The sequence below is a fragment of the Gouania willdenowi genome, chromosome 7 (genome assembly GCF_900634775.1).
Source record: "Gouania willdenowi chromosome 7, fGouWil2.1, whole genome shotgun sequence".
Taxonomy (NCBI): Eukaryota; Metazoa; Chordata; class Actinopteri; order Blenniiformes; family Gobiesocidae; genus Gouania; species Gouania willdenowi.
Window position 1 is genome coordinate 37,532,918 of NC_041050.1, and position 23,874 is coordinate 37,556,791.

The 23,874-nt window shown below is 34.4% G+C and overlaps 3 protein-coding genes across 3 annotated transcripts in view; 1 reads left to right on the forward strand and 2 right to left on the reverse strand.

Moving 5' to 3' along the window:
* Window positions 1-721: 721 nt before the first annotated feature.
* Window positions 722-5,496, reverse strand: LOC114467297 (L-rhamnose-binding lectin SML-like). Its single transcript, XM_028453476.1, has 9 exons — window positions 5,382-5,496; window positions 5,259-5,291; window positions 5,099-5,158; window positions 3,332-3,467; window positions 2,185-2,294; window positions 2,042-2,086; window positions 1,837-1,969; window positions 898-1,001; window positions 722-802 (listed from the first exon to the last, which is right to left on the reverse strand). Exons 1-9 carry the CDS (start codon window positions 5,386-5,388, stop codon window positions 756-758), a joined length of 675 nt encoding a protein of 224 aa, XP_028309277.1. The 5' UTR covers window positions 5,389-5,496; the 3' UTR covers window positions 722-755.
* Window positions 5,366-23,874, reverse strand: part of LOC114467296 (L-rhamnose-binding lectin SML-like) — a 30,749-nt gene continuing 12,240 nt past the window's right edge. Inside the window, exon 10 of the mRNA XM_028453475.1 lies at window positions 5,366-5,531. The gene's annotated coding sequence lies outside the window, so the exon portion shown is untranslated. The remainder of the gene's footprint in view (window positions 5,532-23,874) is intronic.
* LOC114467295 (L-rhamnose-binding lectin SML-like) lies at window positions 16,351-21,696 on the forward strand. Its single transcript, XM_028453473.1, has 9 exons — window positions 16,351-16,412; window positions 16,499-16,531; window positions 16,629-16,691; window positions 17,642-17,777; window positions 18,984-19,093; window positions 19,176-19,220; window positions 19,295-19,421; window positions 21,187-21,290; window positions 21,495-21,696. Exons 1-9 carry the CDS (start codon window positions 16,373-16,375, stop codon window positions 21,551-21,553), a joined length of 717 nt encoding a protein of 238 aa, XP_028309274.1. The 5' UTR covers window positions 16,351-16,372; the 3' UTR covers window positions 21,554-21,696.

A 23,874-nucleotide genomic window follows, 5' to 3' on the forward strand; every position in this document is an offset into this window, starting at 1 on the left:
CTTTTTACTGGTACTTGAGTATTTTATGTATGACCTATTTTCAGTCATGTAACTTCAGTAGGATATATCAGTAATTTATTCTGAATCATTGCAAAGAAAACCAGGTTTAAGGAAATTTACTGTGAACAAAGTAGAGCTTGTGTGTGTATTGGAGGCCAGAAACAAAAGTACACTAACTTATTTGGGTCACTGGTGGAAAAGGAATACAGATGCAGTGGCTTTACAAAAAAACAAAAACAACAACATATTCTAAATAATGTGTATCTTTTGTAGTCTTACCAAAAAAAAAAAAAAAACATTTGAGTATTCAGGTTGTTGGTGTTTTTGTAATTTTTTTTTTCAAGTTTTTAGAGACAAAAAGTTTTGTTTTTATTTTTTAAATGTAAAATTGTACAAACCTTGTAATTTCCGGTAGCAAAAAGTCAAAGCTGAATCAAAAAGCAGATATTATCTTCATTTATGCTTATTTTTATTGTATTTGATTAGAATCAAGTAACTCGTGAAAACTTGAAAAGGTTTCATTCTCCAGAGAAAAGAATCCCTCCCTTTCCCACTGGACAAAAACAAGACTTTAAGACTCTATAAATCTATAAATCTAATCAATCAACTCAAATTTGTGTGACTTAAAACTAGTATAAAATTCTAAAATCAGAAATGTACCTTTAGCCATTACAAGCTGAAAGTGTACCAAGTGTAATTTTATTTATTCATTTTTGTTTTTATTTTATACTTTTTCACATAGTGACAACATTGATTTACTGTTTTACACGTGGTGGTGTAGCCTCTGGAGCCTTTAATGGATCTGCAATTTAAAAAAATAAAGAAAGTTTAATTTGAATGAAGAAATAAATCAGTTTCTGTCAAAAAGGAACAATAAGTATTTAGTGGATCACCTACATTCACACACATAAGCCACTTCCAGGTACTTGTATGTACCATGACAGGGATTTCCAAACATGCTGTTGCTGGCCTGGATTATACAGCTGTTTTCCCCATTACAGCTGTGGACACATGGTGACAGTGATTATCAGTGGGAGTGGAGGAACGAGCCACATTTATCACAGTGAAGGTCACAAAATAAAAATAAGATGTTTGAACTGAGGGCCACATTATCAGAATTTATGTTAGCATTTAGAATAATCACCATTTGATGACTAAATATACGGAGAAGAATAAATGGTTTTTGCCTTTTTGTTATCATTTTTGTTGTTTTGTTGTCATTTTGTATATGCCCTGTCATTTTTGTACATTTTTTTGCAACTTTGTGTGATATAAGTGTATATTTGTAGTTATCCTGTGTGTTTTTAATAATTATTTTGTGTATTTGTGTAGAGATTTTTGTGTTTTGGTTGTAATTTTTTTATATATGTATTTTTGTGTTTCTTTTTTTTTTGCAGAATTGTATATTTGTAGTTGTCTTGTGTGTTTTTATTCCGTATTTTGCGTATTTATGTTGTCATTTTTGTGTTTTTGTTGTCATTTTGTAAATGCCCTGTCATTTTTGTACGTTTTTGTGTCATATGATTGTATATTTGTAGTTGTCCTGTGTTCATACTAATTATTTTGTGTATATGTGCTGTCATTTTTGTTGTCATTTTGTATATATGCTCTCTTGTTTTTTTATTTAATTTTTTACATTTTTGGGCTGTTTTGTGTCATATGAGTGTGTGTTTGTAGTTGTCTTGTGTGTTTTTATGAATTATTTTGTTTATTTTGCATGGTTTTTGGAGCTTTATGTGTGTTTTTTTTGTTTTTTTCAGCCTTTAATGTTGATTATTCATCTTACTGGTTGTGTATTTCCTTATCATTGATTAACAATAAATAGATAAAACTCACCTCTCAGCTACTTTAGTCGTGGGAAATGAGCAGAACACATTTTGATAATTATTTGCAGGAAGGTCATAAGTACACGTGGTATGATCACGACGTCCATAGTCGGCACCGTAGACGTGTATGATCTGACCCACATCTGAAAAAACAGGAAATAGGAACTTTAATAAGAACAAAGAAGAGCAAAGTCTGCTGGGAAATTTGTACTTACCACAAAATAGAACAGCCAAGGATTCTTGACACGCAACTTTGGTCACTGCAAACAACACAAGTGGTGTTAGGAACATCTGACTGTGTGTGTGCGTGTGTGCGTGTGCGTGTGCGTGTGCGTGTGCGTGTGTGTGTGTGACTGACGTGCAGGGAGGCAGGTGAAGTTGGTATCCAGGTATTTGAAGGTTCCTCTGCATGGGTTGTACTTTCGAACTTCATTGGTGTTTAACTCACACACTTTCTTTCCATCGCATCTGTAGAACATACAGTATGATATCAGTGAGAGAAGGGTTTGATTGCAGAAGAAAAACGTTTTTGTCTTAATCTTTTAAATTAAATTTAAGTAAAGCACACGTGTCGGCCCGGGGCCCAGGGCCCGGTGGCTGGCCCTGCTCTACGCCTTGAGTTTGGCCCAGAGCAGAAGTGTCAAACTCATTTTAGTTCAGGGGCCAAATATGCAGCAGTTTTATGTGAGAAAATGAGTAATTTCAACAATATTGTGTCCTAGTTTTCACCTCTACGTATACATAAAATACTAAATATGTAAGAAACCAACAATATCCAAGCAATAATTGATAAATATCAGTCCCAACAGGGTCTTCACTTTAAATTTCCTAGATTTTATGACCAATTTTTATTAAATTAAGGAAAATATTATATAACAATTTGAGGAAAATTGAAGGATTTTGTCAAAATTTTGATTGTTTTGTTTTTTTTCCAACAGTTTAACATTACAAATGACAATCATGAGATACAAGCACCAGGAGTGTTGAGTTTCATTTACACAATGATTCATGTTTTCTCTGTAATGTTTACTTTCTCCTGCCAGGCCGAATTGGATGCCCCAAAGGGCCGGATATGGCCCCCGGGCCATGAGTTTGACACATCAAACACACGCTGGAGAAAGTAAAAATAATAGAAAAAACACATTAAACATTTTGTAAATGACCAAATTATTCAGTTGTAGATATCTCAGCCCCTTCAAATACAAAAAAAAAAAAGATTAATATTCCCAGAATTCAGTTTTCCAGTTTGTATATTACATGACAGCAGACATTTTTAATCTGAATTTGTTGAACAAACGCTCAATGTTTCCAAAATCTGGCAAATTTTCCTGAAATTAATTTACAAAATTTCCCCAAATCAGGGAAATGTAAGTGAAGTTCCTTCAGGGACTGATAATACTCACATACTTTATAATTTATATATCATTTAGATGTGGACATACAAACCAGGGCACATTAATGTTGAATTTGCTCTTTTTCCCCATATCAGGTGCACGTGTACGTACCTCCCTTTGACGTACTGAGTGGTTCCATCCAGAGAACAGTGGCAGTCAGAGAGCTGTTCTTCAGGCCTTCCTTCACTGCAGATAGTACTGTCTGCACGTCCATATAGTGCTGACTGGACACTAATCACTCCTTGATCTGAGAACAACAAAAGGAAGTTGGTGAGGATTTCTTTTTCACTTCTAATACGTCATGTTCTCATGTTGCTCGCAGGCTTTAAAAGTTCATCTGAGGATGAAACAATCTTTAAAAACCAACACATATTATTTCAAATAGTAAAGAACAGGTTTTTTATGTGGTGCCGAATAAAACTCGGTCACTTTCTCATAGCTGAAATATTTTAAACATTTAGCTCATTTTTCTTTCATTTGAAACAGAAATTATTTTGTTTGCATGAAAAATAAATTAGGTTGAACATTTATATTTACACTTAACTTTTAGATTTAAATTAAACATTTATATTTAACTTTTACAATTAGATTTAACATTCAAATTCACATTTAACATTTAGATTTACGCTTAACTTTTAGATTTAGATTGAACATTTATATTTAACTTTTACAATTAGATTTAACATTTACATAACATATACATAATCTAAATTTATTTTTCATGTGTACACATTTTTAACAATAATATAGAACAGTGATTCTCAACTGGTGGGTCGGGACCCAAAAGTGGGTCGTGGACAGCTGGTCAGAATTTAACAAATACTTAATGTCTCTCATGTTGGACTTGTCTTTTATTTTAAAAGAACCTTTTCTTTTGACAAGCATGCCTTAAAATGCACGTTGCAAGGAAAAATATATAGATTTATGTTTCAAAAAACAATATATATATATATATATATATATAAGTGTGTGTATGTTTTCAACAGCTTTTTTTGAAAAATTAAATATAAGTGGTTGAATTCTAAAAAAAGTGGATCGTGGGTGAAAATGTGGGTCACAGGGTGAGACCAGATGAGAACCCCTGATATAGAACATGTTGTTTTATATGAATTTGTCTCAAATGAAAGAAAATGAACTAAATGTGAGGAAAGTGAGCAAAATGTTCAAAATATGTCTTCTATGAAACAATGACTGAGCTTTTATATTCTGCACCCATAGTTTCTGACAATAAACTAGATATTGTAATACATTGGGTGTCACAGTCTGTCTGGCCTTATGTGGAGTTACTAAATTATTTCAGATTAAATTCCTGTTAACTGTAAAAACTACACTTTTTTGTGGATAAGACATTTTTCCTGCTTAAGATTTTTTTACTTCTTTAGTTTAACATTTGCTTCCTGATCTGATCCTGATCTGATGTGTAAAAACCAACTCTAAGTCGACCAACTATAGGAATGAAGCCTTCTTTAAATCTTGTAAACAGCACTTTACATGTTAATGATTCAGGCCAATTTTAATGAAGAAAATAAGTTTGAACAAATTAAAAATAAAGTTGAAATATCGAGATGAAAGTTGAAATTCCGAAAACGAACTCAAAAATACAATATTGTAATAAAAGTCGAAGGTTTGCCATTAAAGTCAAATCTACGGAAGCTGGCTAGGGCCAATTCACTATATGACAACAAACAGCAAACCTGTGACTTTTATCACAATATTGTTATTTTGAGTTTATTTTCGAAACTTTGAAATTATTCTTGATATTTCGACTTCATTCTTCATTTGCCCAAAATTATTTATCCCATCAAAATTAGCCCTAATCCTCTTCCATAACCTCTCCCTTCGCGCTTTGAACAAAGAAAGAAAAACCAACATTCATACCACAGCTGAGATGGTGGACATTGAGGCTGTAATCACAGGTGATGGCTCGCTCCATGGAGGCTGGATGGACATAAAACAAAAACTACAGTAAGGTCTGAACACATAAACTTAAGATTAACATCATTTTAATAATTAAAAAAAAAAAAAAAAGTACAATTACCAGATTTCACGCACAAAAAAACTGTGAGAAACACTGGAAATCAGAACATATACATTCAGTAACAAGGCAAAAAAATGTAATATGATATAATGCAAGTTATTTGTGTGGCTGTTATTTACTCACGAAGCATGTTGTTGCTGTAGATGTTGAGTCGTCAGCAGTAGAACGGTCAGTGAGAAGTGTTGACGGCTGAGCCAAACTGTGTTGTATTTATTCTCTGATTAGTCACTATTATCTTGACTTGGGGGAAAAAAAAAACTGGCTCCCATTTGTCTGGGAAAAAAATACAAACAGTGCCATCACAGAACATCACAAGTGTAATAGAACGAGACGAGAAGAATGACTCATTGAACGTGGACCATGTAAAACAAAACAAAAGGAAATACCTTTGATTTGATCATGTTAAAGAAAGAGAGCTTTGTTAAACTGGCATCATGGTAAAGAACAGGTGGAATTGATCTTTCGTTATTTTTGCATTTACAAGTTATTACATCAGTTTCCTGGTGAAACTTCCATCATCTCAGTGCTACATTACAAATGACTCTTTTTTCCCCCCAGTCATATTTTTATTAATTATAGAGGTATTTACAGAAAAAAAATACATCATCTTCTGAAAATGCCATGATCCGCCCCCCTCCCACCCCTTATCAGAATCAGAAGTACTTTATTTATTCCATAAAATTACTTTCTTACAGAGGCTGGATCATTTTACAAATGAAAAGAAAAAACACTAAACAAAGAAAAGAAAAGAAAAAGATTAAGGTAAAAGACTGTTAATTAAATAAGGATTAAATACAAGTGCACATATTATAATAGAAAAAATAATAATAATACAAATGTACAAATATAATACAGATATACTGTATATAAAATGCCGATGGTAAAGTTGCACATGCTAAAATAAACAGCACTTTAAGCAACAAACCATGTTTAAAAAAACCTGTGATTTTGTTTTTTATGTTACTTTTGAACAAACTTACAGCGATATTTGTACAATTTGGGATGTTTTTTTTCTCATTAAAATATAATGTCAATGTTTAATCTAAATGTTAAATATTGAATCTAAATATGAATTTTAAATGTTAATGTTAAATGTTAAATCTAAATGTTAAATGGTAAATATAAATATAAATGTTAAATATAAATTATTACATTTAAATATAAATGTTAAATATAAATATTACATTTAAATATAAATGTTAAATATAAAAATATAAATGTTAAATATAAATTTTACATTTAAATCTAAATATTAAATCTAAATGTCATGGGTGAAATAAAATATTTAGCTAATATGCAAATTCTTCGGAAGTACCAACATAAAAGCTCATTCCGGTGAATTTGTATATTAGCTAAATATTTTGTTTCACCAATGACATTGAGATTTAACATTTAGATGTAATATTTAGCATTTAGATTTAACATTGACATATTTTTATGAGAAACAATATCACAAATTACTCAAATATTGCTGTAAATCTGGTGAAAAGTAACGTAAAATTTTTTTTTAATGTGGTTTCTTGCTAAATGTTTATTTTAGCATGTGCAACTTTACAATCTACGACCCTAGGGGTTGTAAAGTTTGATCGCCAAGTTTGGGGACATATCAACAGGAAGGGCACAATCAATGAATCAATCAACCAAAAACACTTGCAAATAAATAGATACATAGATAATACACATACAAAGACATTTGCATATGCATTAAAAACAAAAACAAAACAAAACAAAAAACAGCAACAACCAAAATACACAAGTAATCGAAAATTAATCAAATAAAAAATTCATCAAAAGCTTCCAGACTTTTATTTAACGTTTTTGCTTTTCCATTTTAGGCCAATACACTTAATTGCAGCTACCAAAGTCATTTTAACAAATCTGATATAATATCCAAAACTCAAAGGTAACATAGATTCTTCTCTCAGTAACACAAACCTTTGATTTAAAGCAAACACAGAACAAATTACTTTCCCAATCATATTCAAAACTAATTTAAATGGGAGCATGACCAAAACACTCATTTACAAGATTATACCCTCACTCTGTCTTTTCCACGGTTTCTTCTAGTCTTTCTGTTGGTCTTTTTTAGACAGAACATGTTCAGGCTGAGGTGGAGGCTTCTGCAGTTATTTGTCATCTAGACCTCCACAAAATAAAAAGAAATGAATAAAAACAAGCTGAGCAAAGGTAGAACTAGAACACAAGGGTTAATCCACCTTTGAGGTACCGGTAAGTAACCGGTTGGTTGTTTGTCATCATTGAGTTAATCGCTCACGTCCTGCGTTGGAGGTAAAAAAAAAAGAAGAAGATGGGAATCCACAGCTTAAATGTCTCTGTAAAAATCTGTTCCATGAGAGGTGTTGGTTTACTTCCTGTAAACTGATAAATGTTATCTTCATGTCTCGACGTTGAGGAAATATCTCCAAATAACAGACTGAGGCCGTAGAAGAAAGACAAAGATGCTTTATTTTAAACTATGCCTTTCAAAATAAATCTATGGGTCAGTATTGTACAAAGCATGATGTGTTTACTTTTGCTCACACCAGTCATCATGTAATTAATAAAATACGCGGTTTTGATTTAATCTGGGTTTTGGCCAATACTGTAGATATTGATCTATTCCAGACTGTCCATCTACGGTCCCTCTAATTCAAATCTCATACTTGTTGTTAGTAGAACTTTCATGATTGACCACTTAGCACATAAAACAGTGGAACACAATTTAACATAAACCATGGCACCCATTCAACACAAAGACATGTCTTAGTCTAGTGGTTCTCAAACTTTTTTGACTCAAGTACCTTTTTCTCTTATTTCTGAATCCAAGTACCCCCTTTGTCCGACTATAACATTTGCTCAGAAAAAACAACTATAGAGAGTGATAACACACAATTTAAAGAATCACATTTTGTAAATAAGTGGAATGAAACAGTATTTAATCTCTTGTATTTTCATACACGTACCCCCATTTGAGAACCACTGTATAGCCAATGAGAACACACAGCAACTTGAAATGTATGGAACGTTTTACTATGTTTTCTTCCAGAAATCAACCTCAAAATCCGACCTACTGTGGGTATCAGAACAATTCTGCTTTATTTTTTTGGATCAAAGTTTTCCAAATTCTCCTGAAAAGTTTCGAAGGACACACACTTAAAGGTTTGATCCAGATTAAAACTAGGATTGGATTTAGTGATCTGATTTTTTCATAAAGGAGCACAGAGTGGGACCTGCCTTTTCTTACCTCGAGTTTTTCCACTTCTCATCTAAGATACTGGGCGCTAACTTAGTGGCGACCCACAGTCATCTCCGCTCCTGTCCTCCCATGTTATACTATATGTGATTGTATTTTCATGTTTCTTGGACGGGCATGTAACCGAAATACAACTTTCCCCTTGTGGGACAAATAAAGAATATCTCATCTCATTCCTATTGAACAACCCATTTTCAAAATCTGATTAGATTTGAACAACTGGTCCCAGAGCATACAATGGTATGTTACTAGCTTGCTAGTGAAGACTGAAATGGTCACTAATGGGCATGCTCACTACTAGTTAACTAGTTCAAGCAGTTTTTGCCGTTACTAGTAGGGATGTAACGATTCACTCAACTCCCGATACGATTCTCTCACGATTTTTTCATTTACAAAATGGGACTGTAGACAAAATTTTTTTTTTGGGAAAAAAACTAGAAAATACTGTATTATTTTCCTTTTATTTTTCATTGTCAAAAGAATTCCTTGAAAAACTATTCAAAACAATGCAATTTAACTAAAAATAAATCTTGAATTAAATAAATAAAGGAATAATACAAATGAAAATGAAGCCTATTAATTTAAATTCTGGTTCTATAATAAACAATGCAAAACTACATAATAGTTCTTTTTCTTTTAAAAGTGCAACTGAAAATGTATTTTGTGCCTTAACAATTGGACTTTAAAAAAAAAAAAAAAAACCGTCATTGCACTGATTTACGTCATATTTGTTTGGACCAGCAGAGGGCGCTGGTAACACAGTGGTTGGTTGGCATGCAGATATCTTGCAGTGAAGAAGAGAAGCTATGCTAGCAGACAGAGCTAATAGAAAAACGTGACTTTTACAGAGATTCAAGTAATATTACAGATATTCTTTCGGTGCTAAAGGGGTAATGAATCATTTATTAACATATTTAAGAGTAGAAGGCAGCCAGAAAGAAAGTATTAGCAGACTCCGCCCGCCGCCATCACTTCCGGATTTGCACCCTCTGCTGGTTAAAAAAAGTACTGCGATTCAATTGTCAGAAAATCGATATCAACCGTGAGACCTATGAATCGATTTTTAACTGCCTTACGATTAATCGTTACATCCCTAGTTACTAGTAAACTAGATGGATTTAACATGTATATTTAGTTATTTTTACTTGTGCTGTGCAGAGTTTTCCTTTCGTCATCTCATCAAGGTGTGAGTGGGAATCTAGTTCAGTCTCTTACAATCAATGTCCTACATAAACTATAGTCTAACTTACAATTTACATTGAAACTTTAGCTACAGTTTACATCAGAACATCGCTCTAGAGCAGTGTTTCTCAAAACACACACAACAACTCACAAAAACGACAACAAAAACACGCAAAATACGAGAAAAATATACTCAACAAAAAAAAAGAACAGAAACAAAAACAAAATACACAACATGACACCAACAACGCACAAAATGATAATAGAAATGATATTGATAACATAAACTGAAAATACAAAGGTCAGTCTTGGTCCCACATCAGGAGGGAGATGACCAGATATTATAAAAACTATAGAAATGAAGCTATTCAGGAGTAAATACAAAGTAAGATATAGATCTATAGTTGTTTTTACATACTGTAGTGTTCAGAGCAAATTATTGTAGCAGGACAAAGAGATTTTAGATTAAAAATAAGAGAAAAGTTTGAGAACCACTGCTCCAGAGTACATGCCATGCTGACAACATGACTAAGCATTTTAACGGTCTTATTTGTACACAATGACTTGTCGTTCTGATGGCACTGACATGTTCACTGACACAGATGTTTAATTTTGAGAGATCATTGAAGGATTCTGATCAAGACACTGGCTTTTGCAGGTGATCCATGGTGTTTTGCTATTTGTAGGAATTGTTTAGAGAAATGCACTTACTACTGTTGTGGAGGATGATTCGAGGAAATGTATTAAAATGACTGAGAAAAACTGTAATGAACGTAATCTTTTTGAGTTCCTTGAACTACAGAGAAGTATAGCATAGTGCTCAAGTTAAAGAAGAGTTATAGAAGAGTGTAGAGGGAAGGTGGACGTGATGGACAGAAGTGTCCGAAGTTTGAAGTGATGGGTCTATAGTGGACAAAATACTGAAAGTGTTCATTTGTGAGTGATGATTTTTGCTGATTCTATGAACATTTATGCACTCGTGGACTTTTATCTTTGGGAGAAACAATAAAAATGGACAAGTTCATTGAAAAAATGAAATCTACTTTACAATTCTAGGACCAGTGTATTAATTTTATGATTTATATTATGATTAATGCCCACACATGCACAAAAGCAACATTCTTTAGTTTCACATGCGACTGTATCAGTAATGTCACAGTGTCATTTGTTCCATCAGACGACTGCGTAGGAATGATAACGACAGCCTTCACAGCATCACACATTTACTACTGACGGTCTAGATCTGTTTGACCTTCACCAATGTTGTTCTTTCATATCTGACTAAAAACTAGACAAGATCATCTCACTATGGTCACTTCCTGCTTCAGTTGGAGGAACTGTTTTGACTTCAAGTTCTTTATTTCACACTCTGTGGGTTGGTCTTTGTAGAGCATGTGGACCTGTTTCTCAAAGGATCATGTGACAGTGGGAGGGTGTCGTTCTCCACATGTGCAATTTGTGTGTACATAATTGTGTGCGAGCAGGTATGAATGTGTGTACCTTTACTGTCTCTGTATCGCCATAAAAAATTGTCTCTACCTTCACAAATGCATGCTGGCACATGGCAATAGCGTCGTATCATGATAGTTACAAAAGTAACGTATATCTGGCTATACAGTACTACAGTACTCTCTCGCACTCTGCAGTTATGTCCATCATCTGAGTTGTGCTATGAATGTCTTTTCATTTAAAGGCTCCAAATGTGTAACCTGGCAAGAGCCAGATTGATGTGTAGCCCCTCCCTCTAACTCTCCACATCGATCTGTGTCTGGCAAATCCTTTCGGAACCAGGGAGAGACATGAACAAAATGCTTGAAGCTGATTGGGCGAAGCGCCTGTCCACCATGATTTGTTTTAGCCAATCACACAGTAAAATGATGATGTCGTCATGGGCATGTGCCGTAGAGATGCTGCTACAATAACAACGAGGCTCCGTGGGTGATAGTAATGCTATGCGTTGAGTGACTGTTTTTGCAACACAAGTATGTGAGTTAAGGGCACGTTAACCATCCTCCTGCGTCAACATCTTTTTATTTTGATTCACAACTGCGCATGCGCCAGTTTTGCTTCGGCGCTTCTGCCTTCGTCACACCCCGGGTATCCCGCCCCCATACCACAACACTGCCTCATGATTGGTTCGAATCGGTTCGGTTTGGAAAGGCAAAGGCGAAAACAGTACAAGATGGATTCTGGTGTTTGTGAACACCAGGAGAATCCATCTTGCAGCCATGGCGACCAAATGTGTCTAATATATATTAATCTCTCTCTCTCTCTCTTTTTTTTCTTTTTTTTTTAAACTTTGCAAGCATTTTTCTTTTTTTGAAGCGAGTGATTTAACGCGATTATCCAGAGGATGAAAAGAAAGAGAAAATTCAAAAGCAAACGTCTCGATGTCCCTCAGCTCCACTTCCTCCCCCTGCCTCTGCCAATCTACCAGAAGCCACGCCTCTACTTTTCTGCGAACATAGCAACAATGCTGAACACACCAACACACTTGTAGTATTGTTTTTCACTAATAAAACACTTATGGTAGTTTGATTAAAACGTGTTTATTTCCTGTCCATGAGAAATGTCACCAAATCAGGATACGTTCGGAATCCTTTTAAAAGCCGCAAGTCCCTCCCCCTTTGAAAAGCAGCTACGAGATAAATTCTGTTGTGGTCACGAAGACGTTTATCCGCAAACTTTGTACCCGGACTTTTCTTTTGTTTTTCAGTCGAAGCTTTGGAGTTTCTGAATGCTCCTCTATGATGCTATGCTGCTCAGAGTGATACCTGTTTGCTGTTGTGACGTGCGGCCTTATTTATGTGCACGGTTTACGCATGCGCATTCACTTTGATTGACAATCTCCGCTACAGGAAGTCGAAGCCTATTGGCTGGGCGATTGCGGTGCAATTTTCTATTTGTATAGGAGTCTATAGGATAGTAGACAGTAGACCATAGTAAAAAAAACTAGTTAGGTATTTTTTCGCATTAAAAAAAATGATACATAAACATAGATTTCTCAGAAACTCAGCTTTTAGAAATGTAGACAATGACACAATACATGTAAAAATAGGGGTGTACAAAGCAGTACAAAACAGTACAGGGTATGAAGACTACAAAGGATTATAGTGTACACAAATGAAATCCAAAGCAGTACAAAGAATATAAAGCAGTACAGAGTACAATGGAGTACAAAACAGTACAAAGACGACAAAGAGTATAAAGGATTACAGTGTACAAAGAAGCACAAAGAGTACAATGGAATACAAAGGAGTACAAAACAATACAAATGAATACAAAGAGTACTGAAATGATTACAGTGTGTACTAAGCAGTGTTTGGAATAACGGCGTTACGTAACAGCGTTTGTTTTTCAGTAACGGGGTAATCTAACTAATTACTTTTTATGCCGTTACAACGCCGTTATCGTTACTGAACGTTAAATGCGGTGCGTTACGTGCATTGATTGAATAAACTGTTATACGAAAGCAACCCTGGCTTCATACGCAGCTGTAGTGAGGAGGCGGGTTAAAAACAAGGTGAGCGATTATGATTGGCTAAGGCGGCGTCATGTTCCATGGTAGCCAATCAGAGCCAGTGTTTTTGCACACACACACACACACACACACACACACACACACACACGCACGCACGCACGCACGCACGCACGCACGCACGCACGCACACACACACACAACAGATTTGATGAAACAGCAGAGATGGTGAGCATGGAGCAATTTGATGAAAAGTTATTATTTTTAAGGTGACGATACAAACACTACTCTAAATTAATTATGGTCAAAAACAAGAACGTACATGTAAAGTGTTCCTTATATCCAGGAGTGAAGACTTTGTCTACATCCGTTGTAAGCAACTCAAATTTAATGAAGCACCTCACAACGACACACGCATCTAAAAAAATCTGAATTCTTTGACATAGAGCAACTTTTTTTTTAACAGTAACGCACAGTTACTTTACTTGGTAATGAGTTACTTTTATTATAGAGTAATTTAGTTACTAACTCAGTTACTTTTTGGAAGAAGTAGTGAGTAACTATAACTAATTACTTTTTTAAAGTAACGTTCCCAACACTGGTACTAAGAAGACCAAAGCAGAACAAAAAGTACAAAGATTTACAAAAGGTGTCTACTTGTTCAAACAAATAATCACAAACCAACAATAGTTTATCAATACAAAGCACAGTCTGAGCCTTTTCTTTTTCCGACAATCACCAGACCCAGTAGATTTATATAAGATGTCAACTAACTGTGATGATATTTTTATTTTTTTTATTTATTCGTTTATTTGATATGGACATAACAACTGCATTGGACAAACCAGATACATCGTTTTCAGTGTTATAGCAAAACTGCTAATTTGCAACACCTGTCCATAGGAGGCAACACATTTCACAATACACAATGCAATACAATACACATTACACTATTTAAAAGGTAAACAATACACATCAGAAATGTGATGAGAATTGTCGACTCATGCTGAATCCACACATATTTCAATAAGCTGTAAAACCAGCTGTGGACACAAAAGAACAGGAAACCAAAGGAAACAGAGACAGGGATGAAGGTCAGAGGTGAACAAAAGGGATGTGTCACTATAAATAGATTGTAAGGGTTTAACGATTCATCTATTAGATTGATTAATCGATTTATATTCCTACGATCCAACTACATTAATCTGTGCTCGGCAAGTTGGCCTTCCAGATGACATTAATCAATCTAAAATCGTTTTAAAAGGAAATCAATCATATTTTTGTTTCGACACAAGGAAATAACGCATGGAATTTAACCACAGCAGACTTTATATGGATGTGTTTCCACAAGTCCCCTCCCCCGACCATTTGTGATATATCCTCAAATTTTGTCGTGATTGTGTTTTTTGATGAGCGTATGCTGAGGATTTTTTCCTAGTCCTACACGGTGCTCCCCTAAGGGAACATAGTTTAGGACCTGCCTTTTTTCCTGTTTTCCCCACTTTTCATCAAAATGATGGCGCCACAGATGGCTGCCTCTTCGCACCAACTGCCAAGTTAAATTCCTTGTGCTGTGTTATATTGTACTTGGTGAATAAAATCCTTTCTGATTCTGAAAAGCGCTTTTAATATTAAAAGACGTAACGACCGACTCGGACGACTGTCTGTCTGAAATGGATCAATAATCCACCTTTGGCTTGAACACAGATGTAGATACTATTCTAAAGCAGTGGTTGGTTCACTGTGTCCACCGTCCACCATCTGGACCTTCAGCAGCAGCACATGTAGCGTTAGCATTAGCTTTGCAGAAGCCTCATGATAACCATCATGTTGAAACTAAAAGTATCAGGTTCCACCACTGCTCATTTAACCTGAACAGACCTTGGTTGCACTTTATTTTTTATATTAATATTGTATAATTTTCATGTATAAAAACAAGTAGACGTGTCTGGTGAACAGAGTGTATATTTTTATTGAAAACGTATTGAGTATTAAAATGAGAAACATCCTATTACTTTAAACTGAAGTGTTAATTGGACTTTCTTCAAATAAAATGTGAATACATTTGCCATTAAATGTTGTTTACTTGTTTGTTTTATGTCCATGACTAGTTTTTAGATGATTCCATTACAAGAAACATCAGGAATCTATTGAACCTCACCTGTACTGTCCAGTATTCAGGTATTTATTTAAGAAAGTGTCTAATTGTACGACTGCCGTACAGACGACCCCCGGTGCTATTGGTAACGGTTACCGAAGTACAAGTACGTAGCGTCTTAGGGTTCGGTTATAACCCAATATGACAACAATTTTTAGGGTCAGGGTTAGGTTTAGCCTTAGTCATGCCACCTAAACTGACCAATGACTGACCTACAGTATCATGTGACTTAAACTGTCCAAATAGAGGCACTGTGTATGGATAGAATGTTGTTATATTGATACGGCAACCGTACGGATAGCCACTGCCTTCATTTAACAGTCACACTGGCTACATTATTCATTTGCTTAAAAAGTTACGGAATCGTTTCCAATTGAATGGTTCTAAATGAACCGTCCGTGAATCGAATCGTTGCTAAAACAAATCGTTACACCCTAATAGAATGGTACATTGGAATATGGATGTACAGTATATGATAGGATGAGGGTGCTCTCTGGGTCCACTATCTAAGTGGGTATGAATGCACATGTGGGTATCAATATATAACACTAAAGTTAATTATGTCAGTGTGTATATTTGTATCAATAATTACATATATGTGTATATGCATATTTATAAATACCTAAGCAGGGTGTTTATTAAACATTGGAGACAGAGATGTAGGTGTTACACTATTCATACAGTATATATATTTATATTTTCTTATAAGAGGCTCTAAATAAATGTACTATGAAAGATTATTTTTATTTTTTTAATCATTCCTTTGTTACATGTTTCTGTGGTGATCTCAGCGTTGCAGGTCAAAGGCCATTCACAGTAGAAAGAAGCTTAAAAATGTGCTGAACTTTAGACTGAATCTGAACAAAAGGCTTTGGCATCCGTCACTGACTCACTGCTGAAGTTTTTCGTTTTGACAAATGTCACCGTTCATAGAAACAATGAAGCTCACACCCCTCAGTGGTTGCTTCAGAATGCTCTGAATGTCAGGAAACGAGTTCTGTTAGTTTAGATTCTTACATAATTCAGATAGAATAAATACAGCCATGTTCATCTCACCTACCTCAGACTGCAACATCATGCTGTGTAAGTATACATACTGTACCTACTACTGTAAATTCACTACTCTACAATGTAAACTTTATTCAAATGTGATCTTTCTTCTGTTTCAGCGCTCGCTGTAATTAGTTTGCTCCTTATATCAGGTAAATAAATATGTGAGAAATGGTTTATATGGTGATTTATTGAAACTTTTTTCAAAGAGGACTAAAAAAAAAATCTAACCTTTGTTTTTTAATGAAGTTGCTTCCGCAGAGAGAGTCGTCTCCTGTGATTTAGGAAACAATGTTCATCGCCTCAGCTGTGGTAAGTTTACAAAAAAATAACTCAAAAAATGTTTGATTTAAAGAAAAGTATTTCATTGTGGTGGATCACGTGCATGGATGATATTAGAGTAGGAGGATACAATATTTTTTTAATAAATGTTTTAATAATGTGATACCAATAAATGGAGAGAAAAAAAAAAAAGAAAAAGATAATTATGATGAAAAACGTGAGATATCTGGGACAGTTTCAGGTTGTTATCGGGGTTGGACAGGCAGAGCTGAGGTGAATTATAATTGTAATCGCATAATTGATAATTAATTACAATTATAATGTAATTGTAGAAAATCTGTTGCTGTTGTAATTGTAAATAAAATGTAATTATGTTCAGATAATTGACTTTTTAATTGTAATTGGCATAGACATTTAATAAAAACGGTCATGTATAATTTAAATGCAAACATAGGCAACCATGTTAAAGTTGTATGGCTTACACATAATTATTATTAAAATATGGTTCCCACTACCTGCATTTTACTATTTAAAAAACATGTATATCCAGGGTTTTACAGACACAAAAAAGGCTCAGACACCCACACCAAAAATATCAGAACCTATATTTTCATTGATTATAAAGCCTAACAAGGAAACCAAGAGATGAAAAACAAATGAGATGATAAACAATATTTTGTATGTATTTTACAGCTGATTTAAGACACAGGTCAACCTGACTTGTTAGCATACTGTAGGAAGAGGAAGGTCACGTTTTATGGGCTTATTTATTAAAGACTCAGTAATTGGTATTAATTAATTGAACTTTAGTAATTGAGAACGCAATTGTAAATGACTTTTCGGGGGTAAATACATTTTTTAATTGTAATTGGAAAAAATGTCAGTCACCGTAATCATAATTGAAGTCTAATGTAATTGAACTTGTATCTAATATAGATACAAAATTAATAACAAGCTCTACTTGTTTCCCTGTGTAACAGAACATGGAGTGATTTTGGTGAAGTCTTCACTGTACGGACGTGAAAACACTGAGATCTGCAGTGAGGGCAGAACTGTGGAGGAGCTCACTGATACTCAGTGCTCCCAGAACCAAACCACTGATCTGATTAAGAACAGGTACATTATAACACAATCAGATTGTTCACAGAATTGTGTCAGGAGTGTGTTTTTTTGTGATATTTACTGTAAATTAATTCAAAAAGTAGGAACAATTAGTTTAAACTGGCATATAATGGGCATGAATGTGGTTAAGTTGGCAAAAAATAATCATGAAATATGGTGAAAAGAGGTTAAAAGTGACAATAATGGGTCAATATATATGACATTGGGTGGAAAAGTGGGTTTACAAGTGCTGAAAATGTCTTGAAAGTGGAAAAATGTGTAGAAAAGGCACTGAAATTTGATGGGGAAGTGGCAGAAATGGAAGTAATGTAGCAAAAATGCATTAAAAGGAGCAAAAATATGGCAAGAAAAGGCAAGGCAAATGTATTTGTATAGAGCATTTCATACACAAGGAAATCCATTGTGCTTTACAAAATAAAAAAGTGCAACAGAAAATATTTATCAGTTTAAAAATCAATAAGAACATTAAATCAGCAGTAAAAATATTTAAAATCAACAGTAGAAGAATTTCAAGAAAACGTTTTAAAACGTGATGAAAATAGGTTCAAATATGGCAACTTTGGTGTAGTTGCAGAAAAACGGTAAAAAAAAAAAAAAAACAAATAAGCAAAAACGGTCTTAAATTGTCTTTAAGGCAGATGTGTCAAACTCAAGGCCCGGGGGCCAAATCTGGCCCTTCAGACCATCCACTTTGGCCCGCAGCAGAAAGTTAAAAAGACTGTAAAACGTAGATTATTGTTTAAATTACCAAATAATTCAGTTGTAGATCTATCATCTAAATACATAATGAAACTCCACAAAACTTGGAGGATCGCAATTTTTCCATGCTTTTTTCACATGTCTGCAGTCATTTTAAATATCAAATTATTTCACAAAATTCCCCCAAATTATATAAAAACTGGTCACTAAATTAATAACATTTCAAAGAGAAAATCCTGTAGCTACTGATATCTGTCACTTATTGCCTGAATATTGTTGGCGCCTTACATACTTGATGTATTATTTTTATGTCAACATTAAAATCTGCAGCCCACTTAAGATCAAACTACTTAGTATTTGGCCCCTGAACTAAAATTAGTTTGACACCCCTGCTTTAAGGCATCTGGCAACCCTATTCCAGTGTTTTGCGAGCCCAAATGGGGTCCTGACCCCAAGGTTGAGAACCCCTATTATCACTATACTGTGATAATTGACCAACAGGTGTGATGGAAGGAAGGAGTGTGAGATGACGATTGATGATGTGAACGTCTCTGACCCCTGCAATGAAACCTTCAAATATGTGGAAACCAACTTCCTCTGCATCACAGCCAGTCAGTCATCATCAACAAACATTAAACAAACGCATGTACAAAACCTCTTTGGAAACGTCTGAAGTGTTTTTTATGTTTCTAGATGTCCTGGTTGCATGTGAAGGCTCAGAAGTCCAACTGAATTGTGGTGAGTTTGGATCTTTTTCAGCCGAACAAACATTAGGATAAAAAGTCATAATTGTTGTTCTTGTGGATCATCAGGTAGAAGAAGAGCCATAAAAGTCATCAGCGCTTTTTACGGACGTCGTGACGCAACTACATGTGCGTTCAAGCAGTCTGAGGAGGACGTTAAAGAATGCTTTAACCCAACTGAGAAAGTCGCTGAGAGGTAAAAAGAAGAAAATAAATGATTATCCATTAAATAGACAACAAACTGCTACAATCTAATAAGCTTTACTTTGCAAATGGGATGGAATGACCGAACGTTGATTAAAATCAAACATCCTAACTTGTAGTAAATGTTAACTAACTTCTGTGCTAGGACTCAGCTTCATGGGGAAATTTGCATAGTCCACATATAGCCAGAAACGGCTCATTCACTTTAAAAGTTATACATCACGTTTACCCCGAAAAAGCGATGCTTCCTTTTTTCTCACCTGTATGTGACCTGACTAATTTTCAAAGATTTTATTCAATCTGATATTATTGTTTATTAGGGTTGGGATGGTACACCAAGTTCACGATATGATGTGATTGACGATTACGGGCTTGCAATAACAATAATATCATATTTTTGCAAAGGCAAAAAGATGGAGAAAAATTGCATTTCAGGCGACCCAACATGGGGTCCCGACCCCAAGGTTGAAAAACCCTGTCCTAAAAGTTAGTGTGAGTTCACTTTGAAGATGCAGGTACTTTTACACGCAGCAAAGGCAGCAGCGCACTAAAGTTATGAAGTAAAAATCCACAATGAGCAAATATTTCAACATCTGGAATCTTTTTTTTGATCTATACCAGTGATAGGCAACTGGTGGCCCAGGGGCCACATTTTGTGAGGGCCCCTAAAACAACTGTATAAAGTTGATGACAGAAGGAAAGAAAATACACACAAAATGACTAAATGACCAAACAGCAACGATAACCCACAAAACGACTCCGCGTGCACACACGCACACACAACAAAAGCAGTTGTTCTTTCCTGTATTTTAGTTTTTTCTTAAATTGGTTGTTTTTCCAAATTTTAGAAAAATGTGGCCCTCAGATCCGACAATCCTATATTTGCGACCCCATTCTTATAATGATCTATACAAATACGCTTTTAAATCAAATAATACATTTGTTTATTTTCTACCAACTGCTTTAGATTCCACTTGGTCTTTTTTTTTAATCTGTATTCACAAAACATCCTAAGGCTAAAAGTAGCTCTTAGTGATGTCACTCTTAGAAAAATCTTAGAATTCCTCAAATTTTAAGATTTTTCGTTGTTAGGACCAACGTATTTTACAAAGCATCTTAGGCCCTAAAAGAGGTGAAACACCGTTAGCAGTGTGGAGGAGGACTTTTAAGAAGCCTAAAAGTGTCTTAAACGGACAGAGAGCTGTAATCTCCGCCCTCACTTTAACTGCAGCAGGTAACAGTGTTTCACACTCGTATCTTGGCAACAATGCATTGATTAGCAGGATCAGCAATCACAGTAATCACTGACAGCTGTGTCTGCTCCACCATTAATATCAAATACATAAAGGGGTAAATTCATTTACTAATGAAGTCCAGGTATGATCAGTTGATTTTATTCTCCATTCATTACGAGTTGTTTTTTCCTCCTTTCTCGAACAACCAATCACAGATTTTTGCAGACTCAGCAACAGGGTCAACCACACCTCCTCACTAAGATAAAAGTTTCTGTCAACTCATTGCTCAGAGTTGCTCTCAGAAACTTCCTAAATCACTTTTAAGCTAAAATTCCATGCTAGGATTTTTTAGGCTAAGTCAGGATCTCTCTGAGAGGACGAGAAGCTTCGTGAATACGGGCACAGCTTTGTTAGTAGATAAGTAAATGTAGATTGTAAATGGTAGAAAATATCATGAAAATGAGCAAACTAACAGAATTTGTTTTAATGTATTATAGCTGCATTTCTTACTTTTATTTACAGCTGTAATGAGAAAAGCCGCTGTGTCATCAGTGCTACTCAATCTGTCTTTGGAGAAGCTTGTGCCGATACCTCCAACTACCTGGAGGTAGTCTACGTTTGCAGACGTAAGTAACTTCAAGTCCGAGCCCTGCTATACAATGTTATTGTATTTTCCTATTAGATAATCATAATTATTTTATGATCAAGGTAAAGTAAAAACAGTAGCAACGTGTGCTAATGAGGTCACCGGAAATATAAGCCAATGAACATAATGTTCACAACATAAGTTTATGTTTCAGAAAAATCTTTTTTTTTTCATTGTTCTGCAGGTCAGCGGAAGAGGCCGTCACCGATTTCAGTTTTTCGGAAAAAAAATCGCAAGAATTAATGCAGAAGTCAAATTGACCTCCTGCAGAATTAGGGAATGACTTCACGCCTCTGTATGATTCTACATTGATCCTTTTTTCCTCAAGATTATGGCTCTTTCTCCAAACTCTGTATTTTTCTGAAAATAAAGCGCAACCATCAAGATGTGTGTACTATGTAGTATTATTATGTATTATTATTAGTATTATTGGTAGACCAAAGAGGAAAAGCCAATCAGCTCACAGCACAGTAAATGATAACTTAAGTGAACACTCACATGTCTTCTTTACATCTTTGTGTATATTTATTAATTAAAACTTACTTTATTTGACATTCTGAACAACAACAACACCACTTTCACTCACATGTAAACGTTATTTTTCTTGATATTCCAAATGGAAACACAAAAGATTCAAAGAGTAGAGTCAGCAGTAAATTATAAAATTATGTTTTGGACTGATGTTCAAACCACATAAAAAAGTCTGTTTGGATAAATATCTGGGTATCCGTCAACATATTCCTTCCTCTTTAACAAAAAAAAAAACCCAACAAAAATTTTTATATTATTAACGTTCCATTTATAAAAAAACAAAATAAGCTTTAGTTTAAAATCTAAACCTTTTTGTAATATAAATGTACATATAAATGCACATTTCAGATACAAATATCTCTAAAAAACTGAACGATTAAATAATGATAATAATAATAAAAAAAATATATATATAATAAAGCACAAAAAATATCTAACTAACTGGTCATTTTATTTCCAAAAAACATATTTTCCATTATTTTTACTCTATAACTGCTACTATCTGCTAACATGTGGCAACTTTAACCCTCCTATTATCTTTGGGGTCAATTTGACCCCACTCAATGTTTATGATTCAAAAAATAATAATTACTTCATATTCCATGACTTTTCCTAATTTGATGGGTACAGTTGATTAAACATAATTTATGATTTATGATGATGATATTTTATCAATGTGCGTGAACAAATATAGCATGGATTGGCGTTACTTTGGGGTCAATTTGACCCCCAAGCTGTTTTAGCTGTGGAAAACATGCAGAGTTGATGCTTTTGAATGATTCAAGATAAATTAATTCTAATTTAGAAGTTTGTCCTGATGGTGACGCTTGAGAACAGGTCCAGGTTTCATTATCAAGGGGTTATTTGTATTTGGCAATGGAAAATTGCCAAACATTGTTATCGTAGGAGTTATTATTATTTTACTTCCACAACTCGTTTGTCGTGGAACTCCTCCTAGACTATTAATGTTGCATTAATGACACGTATGTCATCTCATAGGGGCAATGTCAAGGATGTACAGTCGACCTTTTTTGGAGCCAAAATATCAAGGTCAAGCTCATATCAAATGTCAAAAACCAACATTTTCCATATCTCTAAGAATATATTTGTTTGATGCTTACATTTATGAAAATCTCATCTCAAGTGTAGTATTTTATTTAGTTGGACCTAAGCTGTACGACCTACCAGTAAAAAGAACAGTAGGAGTCAAAGTTCACAAAAAAAAACTTTTTCCCTATAACTTGGCCACAAATTGAGATAGAGTGCTCAGACTGGTACCATTGAACAACATTTGTTGTTCAATGGTACCAGTTTGTTGTTTTTCCTGCATTATTATTTTCAATTTAATCAGTAAAAAGACCAGACTAGTCAACAAATCAAGATATAGGTTGTCATTTTTGCCAATTCTTTCAATTTTCAATTGCCAAATACGTATTTGTACATGTCTTGCCTAGTTTACTACATCTTCAACAAATAAACAAAGTGCCTGACACCAATTTTCTGAAAATCCTTTCCTGGAGGCAAAAATCTCTGGGATCAGATTGACACATTTGACTCCAAGGGTCAAATGTGTTAATAATATTTGAGGATTATCAGATGGTTAATGGAACAAATGGAAACTATATAAAGAAAACAGCCGATATTTAACAATATGTAAGATGTTAAGTGTGGCAGTAAATCAAAGACACGTGTCTAATAGTTTTATTTACATAATTAATATTGCAAAAAATAAATCATTATTAAAAGAAAAGGTGTTCATTGTGTAACCAGATTGTATTAATCTGGTTACAATCACTGTTACACAATGAACAATGAGGTATTACTTGCATGGTAATGAAACTGTTTTATGCATAAACTGATGAATGAAAACTCACTATTTTCAGGTGAAAATCCTGTAATGCAGTAGTAATTAATGTAATTTAGCGAACATCATATTGATAATATTATTTTAGAACCTACTATTTTACTGTATAGGATAAACAAACAGTTTTTTATACATTTTCAGAAAAAATACTTTAAGGGTCAGAAAATGA